The sequence below is a fragment of the Agelaius tricolor genome, unplaced genomic scaffold (genome assembly GCF_023055355.1).
Source record: "Agelaius tricolor isolate 1412-34295 unplaced genomic scaffold, bAgeTri1.0.p SCAF_8, whole genome shotgun sequence".
NCBI lineage: Eukaryota > Metazoa > Chordata > Aves > Passeriformes > Icteridae > Agelaius > Agelaius tricolor.
Window position 1 is genome coordinate 21,635,328 of NW_027269268.1, and position 21,091 is coordinate 21,656,418.

At 45.4% G+C, this 21,091-nt stretch overlaps 1 protein-coding gene across 1 annotated transcript in view; it reads right to left on the reverse strand.

Moving 5' to 3' along the window:
• DCHS2 (dachsous cadherin-related 2) overlaps positions 1-6,299 on the reverse strand; it is a 104,788-nt gene extending 98,489 nt beyond the window's left edge. The window contains exon 1 of the mRNA XM_071432719.1: positions 4,488-6,299. Coding sequence (XP_071288820.1) covers positions 4,488-6,299 — 1,812 coding nt within the window. The remainder of the gene's footprint in view (positions 1-4,487) is intronic.
• Between the last annotated feature and the right edge of the window lie 14,792 nt (positions 6,300-21,091).

Sequence of the window (21,091 nt, forward strand, 5' to 3'; positions counted from 1 at the left end):
AATGCATGTGATTCTCTATCATTTGCCAGATAATATATGTTTTTTCTCTTCCTCTGCTCTTTCAGCGATGACTCTAAAGCAAATAAACATGAATTTTCTAATACACCATAAAAGAAAATAAATTTACTAAAAAGCTACTGACATGGCTGTTACTAATTCATGACAATGTTCTCTTCAATATGCAATTACAGGTACATAACTTGTTAGACTTTTCATAAGAATGCATGTGCACTGTAAGAGAATGACCACCCCACATTTATACACTACAAGCTACAGCACACTCTGGCAGTGGAAGCAAGTTTAACCTACAAGCCCCAAACACATACAGAATGTACTGTGCTATATAACTCAAAACAAACACCTTCATTAGGTTCAAAATTTGAGTTGAACTGACAGCTGTCACCATCACCAAATTGTTAAGCTTTGCAGAAGCCAGTAAGGGAAATACTCTTTTATGTAGGAGTCCATGGAGGATAAGAAAGAGAATGTGGTGTTTCCATCCCATCTAGGTAAAAAAAACACCAGGCAAATTGATGCCAACATGATGTGCTGGTTTCTCCTAATTCAGATAATGTTGTAGCCTGCTCAGGGACAGAAAGAGGGAGAAAGAATATTACCTTTCAATATTCTACTTCAGCTAGAAGACAGGAAATCTGGCAACCTGGCAAATCTGGCAACACAGTACTATAATTACGAGATATATTGTGCTAAAGAGAAAGAACCATGAGTATTGAGAAGCATTACAATCACCAAAAAAGCTTGAAAATAAATTTTTTTACCAGAATTAAACCTCTGTTACCAAGGCAGGTCTATGACAAAGCTTTATTTCTTAATTCAGGATAAGTGAATGGCTCAGAGGAGAGACACTTTGTCACACCCTTACCCTTAGGCCACAGAGGTGCAGTTAACAAAGAATTACACATCATCAGATGCTAAATCTACCTAAAATTGTCAAGCTCACACCACAGTGCAGAAATAGGGCATAATCACCACCATCACTCAACAGTCAATGGACATTTGTAATCACACTGGTCTTTGAGAAAGTATAGTAAGAAAGACAGAAGAGCACCCAATGAGTTCTCACTCGTTCCTCCATCTTATTCCATTTCTAGCTCATGCTGAAGATCTTCAGGAAAATAGATTCTTATTATGCTGAAAGATCATCATAATTGATTAAGGCCAGTGGCCACTCAAAATTAACATGCAATACCTCTACATGAAGAAACCAGGATGTTGATACATCTGAAAAAATCAAAGCATTACTAAAATGTCTGCAGACATCACAAGGCACCAAGAGTGCTTCTGCTGCTTCCCTTTTAGTTACTGCAAATTGCCTTGATCTACAATTTATTTCTGGTTGCGTTCACTTTTACCTTCCTGTACCTTTTTTTTCAGGCATGCCACCAGCAATGCTTACATTTTAACAAAGGTGTGTCTATAACAACTGGTAACAAACCAGAAGTTCAGTATCAAAAATAGGCCAAAGTTAAACAAATGCTGTTAATGACTTCAAAATTCTACTTAGGTCTTTCACTGCATACATCTGCTCTACTTTCTAAAGTCTGATAACCCACTACTTTCCCACTGATTTTCCCTTTTCTTCATTTAACATTCTCCCATTTGTCTGCTGATCTCCTCCTGCATTACCTACCCTGAAGATGCAATATTTTATATGCAATATGTTAATTAATGGCAACAAATTCCATTTATTTTTCAGGATTCAGATTCTCCCTTACTGGTCAATCTGCACTGGAAGGTTGAGTCTTTTGTTCACAAGGAAAAGCCCAGACGTATGCCCAGAACAAAGCAGTACTTCCAGAAGTGGTTGAAAAATATATCTTTTAAGTATATGGTTAATTCTTCTAATTGTTAAATTCCTACAGAGTAGGAGGAACCACTAATACAGACTTACATGCAAGTTGATCCATTTCACAGGACTAGCCCCTGTTATGGGCTATTTCTGTGGAGAGTAGGGGGGAAATGGAGATAACTGGAATGATCACCATAGGAGTTCAAGATCTCCCAGAAGGAAAGAAATCCCCCATTATCCACATGCAGTCAAGAACATATGGGAACAAGTTGTGCAGTTATTTAATGGCTGGGTAGAGGCACAGCAAAGCACTAAGGTCGAAGGCTCTAGACAGTGTACAAGGCACTGGTTTGTCACAAGCTGGTCCCTAAGCAAAGGTTACTGATGAACATGACTACTTCAGTAATGCCCTTTGCTTCCAGAGGGAAAAGACTAGAGGGTTTAGAAGACTTGCAGGTATCATGATTGTGACTCAAATATAAAACAAATGTTTATTTATCATCACCTCCCAGCTTGCAGAGCAGGGGCAGATGTAACATGAGTAGCCTCCTTCAATATCTTGGTTTGTTTCCTATTCTCCAGGAGCAGCAATAACAGTAACATGGTTACCTCCTTCTCACACTAGCTCTGATGCTCATGAGCCCACCTGGAGCCGACTCACACCACGGACCCTGAAAAACATGTTGGCCAAACCAAAACCTATTTTCTACATTCTCACCACTCACTCTAACTCCTGGAGCAACACAAACGGAGCTGCCCACTTCATGCTCACAATCTTTGAGCAGAAGGTTTCCTTTCCTGGGGGAAAAGATACAAGGATTATTGTAGAAGGTGGACATGTTTAAAGTTTAAGCCTGCTACACAATGTCAAATTAAACTTGGACATCACTACAATGATCCTGGATTAAGCTGCAAGTAGAACCAGCTTCCTCTCCTGGCAGGCCATAGGATACTCATCTGCTATTCTTCATGTGCATGTCTCTCATGCCTCCTTCTCATTCATGTTTGGCTTTATTACCCCTAGTTCAATCATCACCGGGACCTGACTATTTCTTTCTACTCTCTAAAAAGAATTATGGCAGCATGGTGACACTTCCAAAATTCAGTGCACTGTGAGTGATATCCACTCCCATGACATCATAGTGCATGACATGTGCGGCCCTAGAAATTCTGCGCTATTAATGCACCAAAACATTAAAAAAAAAAAAATAGTAAAACCACAAGTACAAGTTATTCGCTTTGAAACACTCAGGAACCCTTCGGGAGGCTTCTACCCGCTTCAATCGAAAGCAAGCAGCCGCTGTCCGCCAGCCCGGCCGCGGTGTCGGGCTGCGGCCGCGCTCCCCGCCGGCCCCGCTGCCTTTCAGCACCACGGACGCCCGCGCCAGGGCCGGGGCTGCCGCCCCGCCGCTCGCTCCGCCCCGGGACATCGCCAGCTCCTAAAATTATGTTGTTATTCTTCTTCTGGGCTTTCCTGGGGCCATCGATGCACGGTGTTCTGGGGTCTTTTTGGGGTTCGGGGTTTTTTTTTTTCCCCCTCCATGGTGTTGAAAGAAAAAGAAAGGGCAGTGATGGGATTTTCTTTCTGACTTGGGATACTAAATGAAAAGCTCCATGAGCTCAACCTGCCCAAGGTTTTATAGATTAAATTGTATTAGGGCTCTAAAAATGGTGTACTTTTTGAGCTCAGAGTACAATTTGGAAAAAAGAGAAAAAATTATATAGAGAAGGAAACGCCTTTTGTTCCAATCAGCTATTGTCAGACCCAAAATATCACCAATGACTCCCGACTTGAAAAGAAAAAAATTAATTTAGTAGGTCACCTGAAGATAAAGACAAATTGATTTTTCATCAGATGTACTGAGGAAACACATTGCAGTTCTCCCTAGGTCTCCTCTTTAAGTAATGCTTTTTCCCAAATTCATGTGAGTTCTGCACAAACTCAGAAGCATTCACAGGCCCAACTGCTGTGAATTTTCTTCTGATGGAAAAGGCTTTGTTCATTTCAAAGGTATACATTCTGCAATGCTTTTTCAAGCTAAAAGCAAAAGGGCTCTCTGTCAACTTCTGGCCCTCCAAAGCCTCCAGTCAACCTCACCTGCGAAGAATAAAAAGGGGTTTTGACAGACAAGTAGAATTTTTTTCTCTATGAGGACTAATCAGTTTCGGCAAAGGCAGGGTGAGTTGATTCACGTCGTTAGCACAAAGCTCGGGAACCATCACAAAGGCCCTGAAGTGCATTTTAATTGTGTGTTACACTGGCTGCCCTTCTCTCTGGCTCAGTTTGGGTCATGCTGCCCTCGGGACGGGTCCTACCGGCTCTCTGAACACCATCTCAAGTCCTCAGAAGTATCACAGCTGGTTTAACTCCCTCTGAGGTTTAACCAGAGCTGATACTTGACTCCTTCTGAAGACCTGAGCTGTGCTCATTACCCACGCTGCAAGTGTTACGGGGCAAGGAACGCGTTTCTCAGGGCGCTTGTGAGACTGGCGGTACGAGGGCCGCGCTGACTAACTGCGCTCCACCTGCCGCGGGCCCTGCTTCCCGGCAGAGCTGGAGCGCGGCGGCGGTGCCATGGAGCGCAGGCGTTCCAGGGCAGCGGCCCCGGAGGCCGGACCGTGCCGGACCGAGCGGGGCCGGCCCGTGCCGGACCGAGCGGGGCCGTGAGGGGCTCACCTGGAGGAGGCGGCGGCCGCGCGCGGCGTGCTCGGGCATGCGCGCGCGGTACACGGCGCGCTCGAAGCGCGGCTCGTTGTCGTTGGCGTCCTCCACGCGCACGCTGAGGCGGCACGCGGCGGCGCGCGGCGGGACGCCGCCGTCCCGCGCCACCACGCGCAGCTCCAGCGCCGCCTGCCGCTCCCGGTCCAGGCGCGCGCGGGTGCTGACGGCGCCGCTCCGCGCGTCGATGCGCAGCAGGGCCAGGGCGGCCGCGTCGCCCTCCAGCGCGTACCGCACCTCGGCGTTGGGCGAGCCCGGCTCGTCGGCGTCGGAGGCGCTGAGGCGGAGCACGGCGGTGCCGGGGGAGGCGGCCTCCGAGACGGCGGCGCGGTAGTGGGGCTGCGGGAACGCGGGCGTCTCGTCGTTGAGGTCGGCGACGCGCAGCAGCAGCGGCTCCTCGGCAGAGAGCGGCGGCGTGCCGCCGTCCGTGGCCACCAGCCGCAGCTCGTACAGGTCGCGGCTTTCGCGGTCCAGCGGCCCCGCCACGCAGAGGAAGAAGACGCCGGCCCCGGCCGTCCGCAAGGCGAAGGCGCCGTCGCCGCCCAGCAGGGCCAGCGCGATGCCGCCGCCGTCGCCCTCTGCGCCCTCCTCGTCGGCGTCCGAGACGGAGACTCGGGCCACGTAGTCGCCGGGCCGCGCTCCTTCGGAGACCCGCGGGCCGCCGGTCTCGGTGAGGTAGAGCAGACGGATGGAGGGCCGGTTATCGTTCACGTCCAGCACGGCCACGGAGACGAGGACGCTGGAGACCTCGGGCTGGGCGCCGCCGTCCCGCGCCTCCACGACCAGGCGGTGCAGGGCCCGCGCCTCGCGGTCTAGCGGGCGGCGGAGGAGCAGGACGCCGCTGCGCTCCTCCACCGCGAAGTAGCCGTCGGGGTCGCTCTGCCGGCGATTGATGGCGTACCGCACCTCGCCGTTGGCGCCCAGGTCGGGGTCGGTGGCCCGCAGGCGGCAGACGGCGGTGCCCGGCGGCGCGTCCTCCCGCAGCCGCGCCCGGTATTCGCCGCGGCTGAAGGCGGGCGCGTTGTCATTCTCGTCCAGCACCCGCACCGACACCCGCAGGCGGCCGCGTCGCCGCGGGCTGCCGCCGTCCCACGCCTCCACCACCAGCCGGTGGACGTCAGCCCGTTCGCGGTCCAGCCGCCGCAGCAGCACCAGCTCCAGCGGCTCCGGCCGCACATAGCGCAGCTGGAAGAGCGGCGGGTCCCCCGCCGCGCCGCCCTCCTCCAGCAGCGCGTAGCCCTGCGTGCCGAAGCCGCCCGCGTCGGGGTCGCGGGCAGCCGGCAGGCGGAAAGCGGTGCCGGGCGGGCTGAGCTCGGAGATGTTGAGCTGCAGACTGTCCTTCGGGAAGCGCGGCGGGTGGTCGTTCACGTCGGTGACAGCGATCTCCACCTGCACCACCTCGCCGCGCAGCGTGGCCGCCGCGAAGCTGTAGCGCGCCCGCCGCTCCCGGTCCAGCCGCCGCGCCGTGCGGATGATGCCCGTCTCCGGCTGGACGTGGAAGTCCGCCAGCACCGCCGACTCGCCGCTCCCCTCCGACAGCAGAAAGCCCCCGAGCGGGTCCGAGCCCGGTGGCAGTCCCGCGCGGATGTCGCCCACCAGCGTCTCGGCCGGCAGCCCCTCGTCCACTGCCAGGCTGAGGTTGTACACCGGCGCCGCGCCGCCGCCCGCCGCGCACAGCCACAGCGGCAGCAGCAGCGCCAGCGCCCGTCCCGTCGGGGGAGCGCCGTCCTGCCCGGCCCGGCACCTGCCGGCCCGCAGCCGCCGCGCCATGCTTGGCCGCTAAGCCGGCATCGCGGGCAGCCCGCGCCCTGCTGCTCGCCACCGCCACGCAGGTGCCTCCGCCTCGCCGCCGCGGGAGCGACTCCGAACGCCGCCGCCGGTGATGGGAAGGACGAGCGTGTGCGAGGAGGCGGGAGAGCGGCTCCCGCCGCCGCCGCCCCGTGCAGCCCCCGCCCCGCCGCGCCCCCGCAGCCCTGGGGGCCACCGCCCGCCCGCCCACCCACCCAGCGCCCGGGGGGGCGGCCGCGTCCCCCGCGCACGGACGTGCCGAGCTCGGTCAGGATAGTGTGGCGCTGCTCCGGTGCCGCCCAGGATCCGGAGAGGTCTTCGCCGAAATTGATTACTCGGGGAGTTAGCTGGTGGGACAAAGCGTGACTAGCGCACGGGCTGCGTCTAGATGCAGAGGCATGGCTCGTGAAGGACAGGAATTTAAATGAAACAGAAATCTGCGAGGATAAACGAGTTTGCACAATTCAGCAAGGATTTGTCTCGCCTTAATATTCAGGTCCTCATTTTCCATTAAAAGGCTTGCTTGTTATCCTAGCACCAGGTCAGTAAATAGCAACTCAGCATGGCAGGGAAGCATTTACCAGAGGTAAAGCTTTAACTAGAAACTTCAATCAGTTTCAGCAAGACCAGAACTTTTTTCCTTTACCACTATTCCTGACTCTCACATCTATCTCAGAATGGTCTAAGAATGAATAAATGTTTTTCAATTACACCAAGAATACACAGTGTCATATAAATGCTAAGTACCAGCCATCCATCTATCCACGAAAGCCAAGTACAATACTTTAGTGGTTACTCCTCTCTTGCTGTTCCCACTGATCCTTTACAAACTTAACTTCAGTTTTCAGGCAAGAATCTAACAGCTGTTTAGAGAAAAGTAAATTCATCCTAGGACTGACAAGTAAAATCAGGGCAAAGACAGTAAGTAGCAGGAGGAGTTACTATAGCTTAGTCCTCTTCTATGAAGGGGCACTTGACAGGGCAGCTGTTTTACTATTTGCCCCTTTTCAAAGTCATGGAAGAACTACCCAAGTACACTGCCAGAGCACTCTAAGGAGGGAGAAAACTCACTGCAAGTGAGGAGAAGGTAAAGAAATGTTTTTTCCAACATTTTTGAGACCTACACAATACCACATATCCAGGTTAAGAGAGAGAATTAGGTTCTAAAGTAAGTTTAGAAGTCCTACTGCATGTGTGTAGTTGCATGGACAGGAGGGGGAACACATGAGATTACATCCACTGTATCTGACTTGTCTCTTTACACAGAGAAATGGGGCAGAGCAAAGCTTAGGTCTTGTCAGATCTTCTTAGGCAAATTCTGAGAAAGTCTCTGTATATTTATACACTGTGATAATTACAAGCATAGAAGTAAGAAGGAAATGCAGAGACCCTTGCCAGCTTAGTTCATATTCATTGAGAAAACACATGGATCCTCCCCAAGTCACAGATGTTCAATATGAAAATGCCTGAATTCCACTGAATCACGGCAAGTTTGGAAAAACAGCCATGTCCCTTGCAGCCCATGCTGTCACTAAGAAAACATGTGAATCATGTTCAGTCAGGCACAATCACCAAAAAACTAAATAAAACCTGCTGTTGACATGGTCAGGCAGTGCCTAAAGAGCAAAATTCTGTCTTCAGATACAGCATGTATAAAGATAGCAGGGGAAAAATAAGACTGACGTAGTTATCTGTGGTTCTGGCAGTATTCGTGTATTTTGTGAAACTAAGACACTTTAACAGTTTTGTATGAAGTAAAGTCATATGAAAGCACTGCCCAGCTACAGCATGTTTCCAGAAATCTTTGGGACACTATAGATGTTTTGCCTACTGTGAGAATGAGCTTTACCTCTTAAGTGTTCCTCTACCTTCTTTGTGTTTCTGCCTTCTCTGAATCTATTCTTTCTTCCGTTCCTTTCTTAAACATTTTTTCTTCCTCTCTTTTGCCATGTTCATGACCTCATTCTTTTCTTCCACAAATCACAAACAGAAGTTTCTAAATCTTAAGGAGATGTTTGCCATCTCCTGGATATATTTAGCTGCCCCTGCTGTTCCCCATCTTCTCAGTGACATGCTGACCTACACAAAAAAGAGAACTGACAGTTCTAAGACATGGTGGGAAGCTGCAACAATGACATTATCCCAGGGGAAGCAGGGTGTCAAAGTTGTAGTGCACTAGCCACCTCCTACATCCTCAACAGATCGCTCTCATAGTGAAGACACTTGTCACCACCTCAGATCTACAAAGTATTCCACTGTAAAAAGTGGGCAGGAGGAGAAGCATATTATTTGAAGATGAGGGATGTTGGTTAGAGTGCACAAAATGCCAAAGCATTCCAGTTTAGAAAGGATTGCCTGTTGGTGAGCCAGCCTGCTCAGTTAGATAGAAGAAGGTTACTTCTCCTGCTGTTCTCCAATCACATTCCTGGAGGTGGCCACCTCTGACTTTGCAGGCAGGTGAACAGCACAGGAATCCACTTTCAAACTACAGAAGTTTTGAACTCTATGTCTTCAGGCAACCCTACATGAGCATCTCTCTAATCTAATATGCAAGGCAGTGAACTCTGGTGCTCCTGAGCAGCTCCACATGCCAAATTCAGCTGTCTTGTGGCAGGGACCCAACCTCCAGGAAAGGAGCAAGGAAGGAAGCTGGAAGGTGATAGCTGTATCAGCTGCTCAAATTAAATCAGCCCATATTTGCAAATCACAATTTACTATAGCTTAATCCTCCCTGGATTAATTGGAAATTCTTTTTCCTTCAAGGAGAATTAAACTATAGCAAACCAAAGCCGGGTATGACACTAGAGTGCAAAAGATCACTGAAACAGAGATAGTGTTGCTACAACCACAAAGGTCTACCAATAACAGAGTTAATTCTATCTACAAACATTCCCTCACCCGCACAACAGCTGTGGCAGCTGAAGGTGTGACTCTCCCATGCTGTAGACATGGCTGAGGTGGTAAAGCAGGATGACCACTTCCTTTTCTGCCACTCGCTGGCTCACTGCAAACCATCTTGAGCAGCAGCAGCAGCAGCAGCAGCAGTTCAAGCCAAGCCACCTGACTTGGGGCTGACACAGGGCGGGAGCACTGCAGGATCCATTCCAGCGCTCATTAGATGGGCGGTAGCAGCCAGCTGAAGGCAGAGCATGGCTGAACTGCTCCAGACAGAGCTGAAGCAAATAAAATAAAACCTGAAAAATTTTCCATGAAGTTGTTTCCTGCTGTTTGAAGACAGTATGGTCTCAGCTGCTTGTTACTGCCTTTCAGCCAGTGGGCACCATGCTTCCATTTCTGCCTACCAGACGGTGTTCCCTGATCCTCTGTGGGTTTAGTTTAAGGACAGAGATTAGTTTAAGCAATGCTGAAACAATGATTTCCATTAACCCCAGTGATTTTTTTTCCTATGCTGGGTTACAGAACGCCCATATAAATCAGCTTTCTGGCAAAATTGTGCTGCGGGGAAGCACTAATATCTTCAACTATTGCAGCTGGATCTAAGAAAGGATGTTTGTCTCCAGCCTCACTGGCTGGGGTCACTATGGATATTCAGCCTCTAATATATGATATATGGAGAAAGCGTTAACTTTGCAGAGCATCAGGTGTTTCATTATTTATAGTTCCCCAGGCACACATATATTGATTTCAGCAACACCTCCTTGAAGGAGTGTCAGCTGCACAAAAGATCTTCTGGTGACTACATGAAGGCTGGTCACAGTTACTATAATAAAGAGCTATGTAGGGACTGCTCTTCTTATAAATGCAGAGAAATGTAATTAAGAGTATTTTTTTTTTCTGGTAGCCATCTTTAACTCTTAATCACAAGCTAATTTGCCGAACTCCTTTTGCTGTGAAATAATAGATGCTTTGCCTTCTCTGTGAAAAAATCGTGTAGTTGCCAGAATCTGATTGGAAATAATATACCTGAGTCGGTCTTCAAAAGTAGGACAGACTTTCATACTGTTTGTAATACAGATAGTAGTAGTGGGGTGTTTCAGTTTCATTCCAGATATACCACAATGCCTTCACTCCACCTGTAGAGCATGTGGCTCCTGCCTTCTGTGGGCAATTACTTCAGAATTTGTCACTCAGATATAACCATTTAAGGTAGGATTACTGAGATCAATATTTTCACATTAACTTTATTTCTAGTCCACTTATCTCATATGCTGTCAACCAGACTTAATCATCTGTCCCAATTTTGTGTTTCCATTTTATGGATCTTCATTAATCTCTTTGCTGTCAATCCCATTCTGTTTCTACACACCTTCCCAGCTGCAAATCCAATCACTTTTCAAGATGATTGCTCAAATATACTTAGATTTGCCTGAAAAAATTGGTTTTATCCTACACATTAAATTTATCCCACTATCCACTACAGGATGAGGACATTTCTTGTTATGCACAATATATAACTGATCCTTTATTATGAGCAAAGTTTATAAAAATATCAAATATTTATTAATTTATTTATTAATTAATTTATTATTTTAATTTTGTTAATATTTTTTAAATATTAACATAATTCATTTAATTATACTAGGTAGGTGTTCATTCAGATTTTGACATCCTAACTAATTTTATATCTATACCTATATTTAATTTATAAATTTGGTCACAGATTTAATTAATCTAGCAATGAGATTTTATCCAAAAGTAAAAGACCCTATATTTGATAGCTGTTCACTGCCTCATTTGTTATTAACATGATATGGGGTTATCTTTAAAACAGAAAAAAAGGCTTATTTCTTTAGCTGTCTGTTATTCCAACAAGCTGATGCAGATTTGAAGAAATCTCTTCAGGATGACAAAGGGTTCACCCTTACAGGCCAGGAATAAATACGCAAGAGCTTCCCACTACATGGGCTGCAATCCACATAAAGCTGTGCTTTGCCATCTTCTTGCCACTGCTGAATCCAGACCTTGGTGGCCTCTCTAAAACCTGAAAGGTAGCTCCAGAAAGTGTGAAAAAATATATCCCAGGATGGATTTAATACTCCTTGGATATAATATCTCCCTGTTGAATTTTCACATAAAATTTATGAGATTATCTACATTACCAACTTCTCTCACACAATAATAGATTACAACCTGCAATCAGCTCCAGTAGTCAAATTCTATGTGTGTAGAAGAATGAAAGAAAAAAAGATGCAGATGAGAGAAACAAAATGGGACCAAATCCTGTTGTTGGGTTTGTTTGTCTGAACTGCAGCTGATGCTGAAAGTATGCAATGACCAAACACATTTGCAGGAGCTCCAAATTCAGATAATCTTCATCTGAATGCAGCCTCTTAAATCAGGGATGTAAGTGCAGCATTATGAAAGTTATTCCATATCTACAGTAGATGATATCCTAGCACTTACTATGCTTCCCAATCTATGTCTCTCTAAGCTTTGAAGCTTTAAAAATCAAGACCTGTCTGAGAGCATGCAAAACAAAACCATTACAACCATATCTAAAGACACAGAAGTCATCAAGCAGAGGATTGCTCTGAATTAGCTCTTCCCAGATTTCCCTTCAGTGACGTCAGTTGGCCGATGTTAACGTTGGCCAGTGCTGTGCGCAGCACTCGTGGTGCCAGCGAGCCAAAATACAGTAGTTGGAAGTAAAAAGTCAGTTAACAGAGTTCAAGCTGCAAACAAGATGCAAATAACAAGAACGATTGCAATGGCATGCCATGGGATAGGATGCATTTTCTGTCCCTTGGAGCTTTAAATCAAGGTTAGACAGCTAACAGACATGTTCTATTTCAGCCACAAATGACAGGGCTTTAGGCAGGAATTACCAAGTAAAATGAAGTCAGGCTAAACGATTAGGCTGTTCCTTTCTGGCTTTCCCATCTATGAAAATCCAGCTTCCCAGGGCAGCTGCCCTGATCACAGAAGAGCAGCCCACACAGTGTGCTTGAGACTGGAAACCTGCTGCTATCACTTCATCAGCTGAGGTCCCTGCTGAGGACTTGTGGCACTGAGAGGAGGGAGGGTCTACACATAAAGCTGTATCTTAATATGCTAAGCCACTCTGCCAGCTGATTCCCTTGCTGCATTGAGCTAAGTAATTATTTTAAATAGCTGTAAATCAGAAAAGAGCTTTGCTTTTAAAAGTGAAATATACCATAATCCACATGTGAATTAATGCCCCTGGCTATTTTCTCTCTCTCACGTGTACAAACACTAAAAGCAATGAATTCACCAGCAGTTTTTGAGCCTTTGTATTCCTCTTCCAGATGATAATTTCATAAAGAGTTTTGATGCCTGAGTTTTGGCTGCTGTGCTACAACTGACACTACCACAATTACATTCCTGAAAGGTTCACATGTTTTTTTAAACAGTCTATTAAGACGAAGCTATAAATACACAAGAACAAAGCAATCCTCCTTGTCCCAGTATAAGTGCCCTGACCTGCTGATTTTCAGGGCACACAGTATTATGCAGTACTATGTATTTCTTTGGGAGGTGACAGCTGGAGGTGTGGCTGGATGGGGTGAAAGCCCCCAGCAGCTGTAGGGGAGCAGATGTTTGTGTTACCTCGTGTAGCAGGTTTGTTTGCGTTGGCAGCTGTAATACAAATGCCAATGTGTACACTTGCTGGGTAATTCTGCTCATGTCACTTCGGCTGATGGTAGTGGAGCACCTAGCACCTTCTCCATAGGGACTCAATTTTACTAGATGTGAAAACAAATTTATACAAATCTTAATTAATAAATCCTATTTGATTGAAAGTACGCCAGATGAGTGCTGGAGACAGAAGATGATTGCCTGTTTTAATTTAGGTCATATAAGCTGCATCTAAAAGCAGTTCTGACAGCTTCCTTGAGACTCTTCATGTCAGCAGGGGGAAATCCTACTTTTACAGTGCTGTCACTGAATTATCCAAGATCTTATCATTATTTTTATAGGGTTTATCACTACAGAATTTTTATGGGGCTGAGAAGGCTCATAATCACCATTCCACAGAGGACTGCAGGCAGATGCTAAGATAAGGCACATTTACATCTTGCAATGGACAGAGACCCCTGAGGTGAAACTGAACCTGCTCTTCAGCTGGAGGTGTCACAGCACCACCCTAAAGGGCCCCAGCCTGAAAGAACAGACCCAAGGTGGGGTTACATGCCAGAAAAGCCCCAACCATCTCACCATCACAGTTTCTAGTGCCAAACAGTCTTTGCAGTTTTGCAAAGACGGTGATGACAGACAGTGAATGCATTGGGATGGGGAGCTCCCTGTGGAGCCCTCACTCCATGTGTGCATCAGCAATGCAACCTGCACTTCCTGCATCCCAAGGCACTGGCTTTGGGCTTGTTCTTCCCTGCTTGCTTTTCCCAGCCTGTTCTAGTTGTATTTCTCTGCTGACCTTTTTATTTTTTTTTTCTCTGTGTGTGTGTGTGTGTGCGTTCAAGAATAAAATAACACAGGCTTTTACCAATTTTAGTTATGTATTTTCTGCTCTGGTGGTGGGAATGTCAACTATGAGATGCTTGAGATCACAGCATCACAGCAGTGGTTTTAAAGCTTCAAACATGGACATCACACTGTTACCCACAACAGATTATTCCCCACCATAAAATAGTCAATAAAAATATATTTCTAAATGTTTTTTCATCACTCCTAGAATATTCACAAATATTCACATCTTTGACTATATTACCTTTAACATAACGCTAGGCATGGGTTGCAATGCTTCCATGTATCATACTGCAGTAAATACAGAAATCAGTATGTTTCAGAGTGAACTCAGCCAAAAAGGATAGGAAGGAGAAGTTTCTTAAGCCTTTAAGTAAGACATAAGATAAACTTCTGTAATGTATTTAGAGGAAAAAGAAAGACTGCTAGACATCTGTAAAAGGAATGCAGGACTTCTAAACCCATGTACATTCACACACTAGAATATGACAACAGGAACAAGAAGATAGCATAGAAAGACTAAATTCCTACAGCTGATTTTAGGCAAGAATTGTCTGTATGCCCACTTTAATATTTCAATTACATTTGCCATGTGTTCATGCCTGACTTGACCACATTGTTTCTGAATTCCTGCATCAAAGGTTTTATGGCTGCTTCTTTCAAAATAACTCAATATACATCCCATCTCTGAACTGCACTGAAAAATGCCATCAGGAAAATGAAACTGGATTCCTAAACATGTTTATCAGAGTAGGTGTCTTGGGTACAGCACACCTGGGGTGGCCTCTCCCAGTGCCACGATGCACCCAGCCACAGTCATACTCTAAAACTGGGTGCCATCACTTTGGGGATTAGAAAAGTGCATCTATTTTTAAATACATTTTTTTCCTAAGAGTTACTAGCCTTTTTTAGGTCATCCAGGAAAAGAATTAATGCCATGCTTTTCAGACTTTACCAGTAAGAATGATATGACACTATTGAAAGGAATTGTGAAGTGTTTAGGTCTATGCAACAGATCACGCTCTGCTGGGAGTAGACCTCAGGCAGAGGGAGGTGTGACTGCCTGTAAGGGGCAGTTTATACCAGAAATCCCAGTTTTGTTCACATCTAGCAAAAATAAACCAGCACTGAGAAGGGCATAAAATATCCTAGTAAATTCAAATGACATTGTTCCTCTACAGCACAGTACTTATTTGACTGAAAATTCAGAGAACAGAGAAACTGGGCACTCTGCTGACTTTGGGCTCTGCCCAGAGTCATGATACAGATGGGCTCCCCACTGCCACACAGGGGCAGGGACATCAGGCTCCAGATCAGGCCTGCCCCACACAGGGACTCTGCCTTCCAGCTTCCCAGCCCTGACCACCGAGTCCCTGCCTCTGCCCACCACAAACCTACATCTGCATACCACCTCCCAAATGAAAACAGGCAAAATGCTCAGACCACCACACAAACCCAAGTAATCACACAGGGCAAAATGACATTGTCCCTTCAGTAAAACCTGCATGTGTTCTCTCTGACTCCATCTTCAGTTTATTGCTGCATGGTGGGGGGGGGGGAAGGGGAGGAGGCCATTGCACTCACTGTGGCTGTAGGTATTTTTCTAGGTCTGGGAGCACTTCACAACTTCCTCACTTATTCTAAAGAAAACAACATGCACAAAAGTGCTCCTGCAGGGCTGAATATGGAGTCTCTCTCAGGCTCAAATCTCAGTTTACACCCATAGAAAAAAACATATTGCCAGCATGAGCTCATGACAGGGTGATCTCTCTCTGAATGCTCATTTTGGCTCATGCACTTGGAACAGCTTGCTGTTTTCTCTGTAGCTCAGTCGTGCGATATTTCACCTCGCTCTTCATCAAGAGCCAGGAGGGGTCTGCAGTGCAATGGAATGAAAAACTAACAGCAGTTTTAATTTAACGTGCATTTCTTTTATGAGAGGGCCTTTTGAAATGATTGACAAAATTTTTATTTTCATACACAAAGCCATTCTCTGCTAGGGGAAGAGTTCAGGTCTGAATTTTCTCTTTCTTTTTTCTCTCTGTCATGAATGAGCTTTCGGTTTTTGACACAGGCTGTCAGAATTTCATTGCACTAAACAGATTGTTGGCAGTTGGTGGGAAGGTAAAATGAATTCATCTACATTGAAATAATAGTTTGTAATTTAGAAAGTGGCATTCATTTACAAGCCTTAAAGCTCTCTACAGATGTGAATGAATGAATGAAGCTTTATAGTGATCCACTGGAGGGGTAAGCAGAACATGTACTTTTCAGTCCCAAGCACAGAAGGCACCTGACTTGTCCAAGGTTAGACCAAATGCACCTGAACCAAGATCTACTGAAATCAATAAAACATTTCCTGCAACTTCAAGGCATGCTGAGCTGAGAGCTAAGCTAGTGACAGGAATAGAAAATAATTCATAACCCTCAAATCTCTCTTCTAATTGCTATTTTAGGCTACTTTTCTTCCTTCTGTTTTAGAACAGGCTTAAACCAGAACATCAGCCAAACCATGAAAATTTATTACATGACAAAATGATACAAGAGAATTTGTGTTAAAGATTTCCAGAAAAAAAAAAAACAAAACACATTGCAAGGACAAATAATAGCATTTTGTGGCCAAGATAATATTTAAAGGAAATCAGAATGAGTTGAAATATTCCCAAAGGCTTCTTTGCTTGAACACTAAAGCCTTTATCTGAAATTTTTATTTACTGCAACAACTTTATGCCATTACTACTTAGGTTAAAAGCACAGGGCTATAGCAGAAGTACCAGCTAGAATTCAGGACCCAGTAGTATGCCAGGGAATTGAAAAATCCAAATCACTCCAAACTGTGCACTGTTAGGCTGCTAAACAGATGCAAGTCTTTAGCAATGACTTCAGCAATGACTAAAATAATCTTTTAATTTAAACCACACCTTTTTAATTGCAGTAATTGCCATGTAGTCACTGTAGGATCCACTTGGAAATACAGATGTCTTTTAACTACAGGGAAGTGAATTATCATGGGTGGGATTAGTCATACCACAGCAACAGGAAGATACCCAGTTGCTCTGAAAAGACAAGCTTATTTACTTGCACACAATACCATCCAAACAGCTCTACTGCTTTCACACCCAAGCTGGGCAAAGCAGAACTGTCAGTAAAAGTTTGGGACTTCTCTACTCTGCAGTCAACAGCATCACCAACATTTTTATCCTACCAATTATTTGTAATATCTGCTCCTGCTCTGATTTACATGGGCTTCATATTAGCTGTGGTTTTATTTTCTCTAGGTGGTCACTTCACTGCATATTTAAGCTAAATGCAGTTACAGTAATGGAGGATTCCCCCAATTACCGGCTAACCAGAGTCCTGCAACAGAAAATATCATGGCATTAACTTCATCCTCTTTCCCTCCTTCCCCAAGTTCCAAACCACTTATTCATCCTCTGGAGATGTTCTGACCAGGACAAGAATGGAAGTTTCTTCCAGAAACAGAGCAGAAATGGCTCTCCAGCTACCCCTTTTCTCTCTTACATTAGCAGCCTTCCAGGCTGAGGGCCAGCCCTAACTGGCAGCTGAGCCAGGAAAGGACAAGCTCCTTTGGACTGTTGGAATTTCCCAGGCCAAAACTAACATATTCCAATCAAGGCAAGAGGTGGCCAAAGCAGACTGTGGAGCACAGGCATTGTGCATTCACAGGGGATAAAACCAGCCCATAATGTCCATGGGTATTGGTTTCTCATCAGGTAGAAGATGCATCTTCATAAGGAGCATGTTGAAGGAACCTGATGCTGGGAGGCAGAAACCTGGCTAAATGACAAGGTGTGTGTCCACAAGGATTCTTCAGAATCTCCCCACACCAGGTAACAAACAAATAACCCCCTCAAAGATCTCCTGGCTACTAATGATTTCTTAAGCATTTAGAAATCCAGCCAGAATGAGGTTGGAAGCCCAACTAGGCCTTTGGATCATAGACTTGGAACAACCTAAGACACACATCCTCAAAGGGCAAGATACTCTGCTTTCTCTGCTGATTACAACCCCCATCCAGAAAACTCACCTCAGCCTCCTTCAGATCTGGTTTCAAACATTTTCTTCCCATCTGTGCTCCTTTCTCAGCTAACCCTGTGCAATGCTGCTGTTGATGGATTACACAAAACAGAGATACAAGATCAAGTATGTATTGTTAATGTGGTAAAGACTCTCCCATCCATATTTCTTTCCAAGGACCCCAATATAAATGAAGGCTGCTCCCCCTAAGCCAAAGAACAACAATCTTTGTATATTCTCTACAGGACTATTTTAGTTCATTCACGAATTATCATAACATATAAAAACATATGTAAAAAGTATCGGGTGAAACGTCTGCCTGACTGGAGTCAATGGCAAATCTCCCATTTACTCCAAAGGGACAAAATTTCATCCACTAAGTTCCAAAATGAACATTTTCTGCCTACATTTTCTTGCATATATATATATATATATATTAGGCAGATGCTCTGTGTTTGCTCAACAGCTAAAGAAAGTTATTCTTTTCATGCAAAATGCAGTCTTGTCTCCCCTCTAGAAAATAGACTTTAAATAATTTCTTCAGAAAATAATACCAAATTGTCAGGGTTTGTACTGTCTAATCTGGGTTTGGCATAACCAAGTGAACTCACTGGCTGCTAGCCCTGCCATTAATAGTAACAGCACAGTTTGGGACTTCTCTTTTGGTTTTCCACTTGCACATGCCTCTGTGTCCAATTTCAAACACAGTTAATCATGAGGCAAGGAATAAATGGCAAAGTGGAAAGGTTGAGGATGGGGAAATGCATCAAAACTCCTCTCAGTGAGTAAAAGGGCAAAGACTTGAGCACCAGAGAGATTAAACTGGGGCAGAAAAATGTGTTCAGAGAGGATGCCTGGCCATTCTGTCAGCAGTTATGACTTGCTTTCTGCTGCTCCTCCACACAGGTTGTTGCCCCTCAGCCACAGGACAAGATGCAGGCCAGCATTTCATCTGCTCCAGTTCACACCTCTGTGAGTTAACCTCAGCTGGCTGCCTCAATTTGCACCAGTAAACTGGACAGTGAATCACAACAGGCTGGGACATAGGCATGCTCCTGCCAAGGGCTGCCTCTGGCCCGGCATGGAGGGCAGGCACGTACATGGGTGTTTATCCAGGCATTGCAGCCAGTTCTCCCACGCACTCAAGTCATGGACAGCAACATGGCATATCCAGGGACATCAAACTGCTGCTGATCACAGGTAAAAAACTCCCCAAGAGGTGAAGATAGCTGGGAAAATAGGTATTTTCTGGAGGAGGATGAAGAGTGTTAAAATTCTCTCTTGGGAGACTTTGATTTCCTACTAAATTACTCCTCTGTGAACTCATGCCTGGCTTTCTCTCTGCACATCAATTAATGTATTAAAAAGCTTCACCAGAGTGCTGGGAGATGCAATTCACTCTTCAAAACCTACATCTAAAGCAGCCATTCAATGCAGGGAGCTTTTGTATGCCCAAGTTCAGAAGCCACTTCACATTTTTTTACCTGCTAGAGAGACAAAACTCTTTGACTAATATCTCAGCCTGGGGATTTTTCCCTCTTTGAAGAAACACAGAGGAAAGGCAAAGGCACAACAACAATGAGAAAATGGTTCAAACTGGAATTTTAAACTGGTGTTCAGACAGAACAAATATTGATCCCTTGGCTCATCACTTTCTGAGATGGGAAAGGACATGAAAGAAAGAAACAGTACATTAATGCAGTTGGAACATTTCAGAATTAATTGAAACACCCCATCCCAGCAAGCCCAGCACAGTCTCTCTGGCTGCCTCACCCCAATAAATATTTACTGATTGTAACTGATTATAATTTGAATTACAAAACAATTCAATGTGGTAGAAATCACCTCCCCTGTTACGACTAGTACAGACTGAGGGCACAAAAGTGAGTGCAGAATTTGCTGAAGAGGGCTTATGACCAAAAGTGCTGGCAGAGAAAAGACATTTTAGAAAATGCAGCCATGAGGACAATGTAACTTTTAAATTTCTCTGCCAGTGTATGCTGGGTGGATTTATTTACCTTTGGTCCATGAGGCAAGACTCAAGACTTATCTATTGGCTTAAATCTCTACTTAAGGGAAAAGAGAAAAAATTAGGGTTTGATAGAGGAAGCTTTATAGTATGAAGTTTGGGAGGTTAGATCCTATGGCCCTACTTCTGTGGTGGGTTTATAGGACACAAAAAGCTTATGAAAAATCTTACTTCAGTGTTACTTCTCAATATGTATTCTCCTGTGCACTTTTTATTTCTACTTCCTTCTGTCAAAGGAGAAGAAGCCCAGAACAGATGTGGAAGATATAGATAGATGGAAAGTGAATCAACCAGCCAAGAGAGATATTTCAAAAATGTTAGTGCTTCCTAAGCACACCTTGCTCTTTTCACCATCTTGTCCCTGGTACCTCCAGCATCCTGTTCCCAGCACACAGGGGAGGTGGGCAGAGTTCACAGCAGGCTTGGGCTCACACTGGGGGTTTCTGTGTGCAGTACCACACCCATGAAGACACATTAAATGATGTAAGCATGAGCAAAGCTGGCTCCAAGATATGAATCAAAGAGAAAAAGAAGGAAAACGAGTGAAAAGAAGGACATGAGGCAAAGACAGCAAGTAATACCAGTTTATCAGACCATTGAATGAGGGTGTCCTTTCATTTCAAATGCAGTATTTAAAAATAATAATAAAGAAACTCATCAAATTAACTGAAGCAACTAATGGAAAACAAATGCATGGCTTCAATGAGCCAGATATGGAAAAAATGCCAAAGAAGAAATTTTGGCAAGACAAAGACTTCAGAGCAGAGCAAATACAAAAACACTTCCTCTCCCTCCTCCTGTTATGGGATGCAACAGCAAGGATCACCATACACACAGAATGCATATCACAACATTCACATCTTGATTTAAAAGGAGAAAAGAATGTGGAATAGGAACTACAAATTTAGCTTCCCAAAATTTATTTCCTCAGGAATGTGCATATGCTTTATTTTCTCCAAGCTCAATATCCAGCATGATAAATAGATGGTTTTATGGGGTTTGCATGGCCAGGTTTTGGTAGTGTGTGTTGGTGGGGATGGATGATCAGCAGCAAACAGCCCAAAGAGCTGGGCACATTTCCAAATAGATGACTCTGGCCTGCTGAAGCTGCTGTCACTGCCACTAGTTCCTAGGAAAGGGTGGCAAGAGGTGGGACATGTATGGAGCAGCACAGGCTGGATCTACCTCAGTACATGTGCAAAAACCTCCAAACTGAGACATGGTCCCCAGGGCTGGTAGACTCACACCACCTTGAGCCCTGTAGGAAACATTTTGGATTTTAGTAGCAGAAATGCTTCAATAC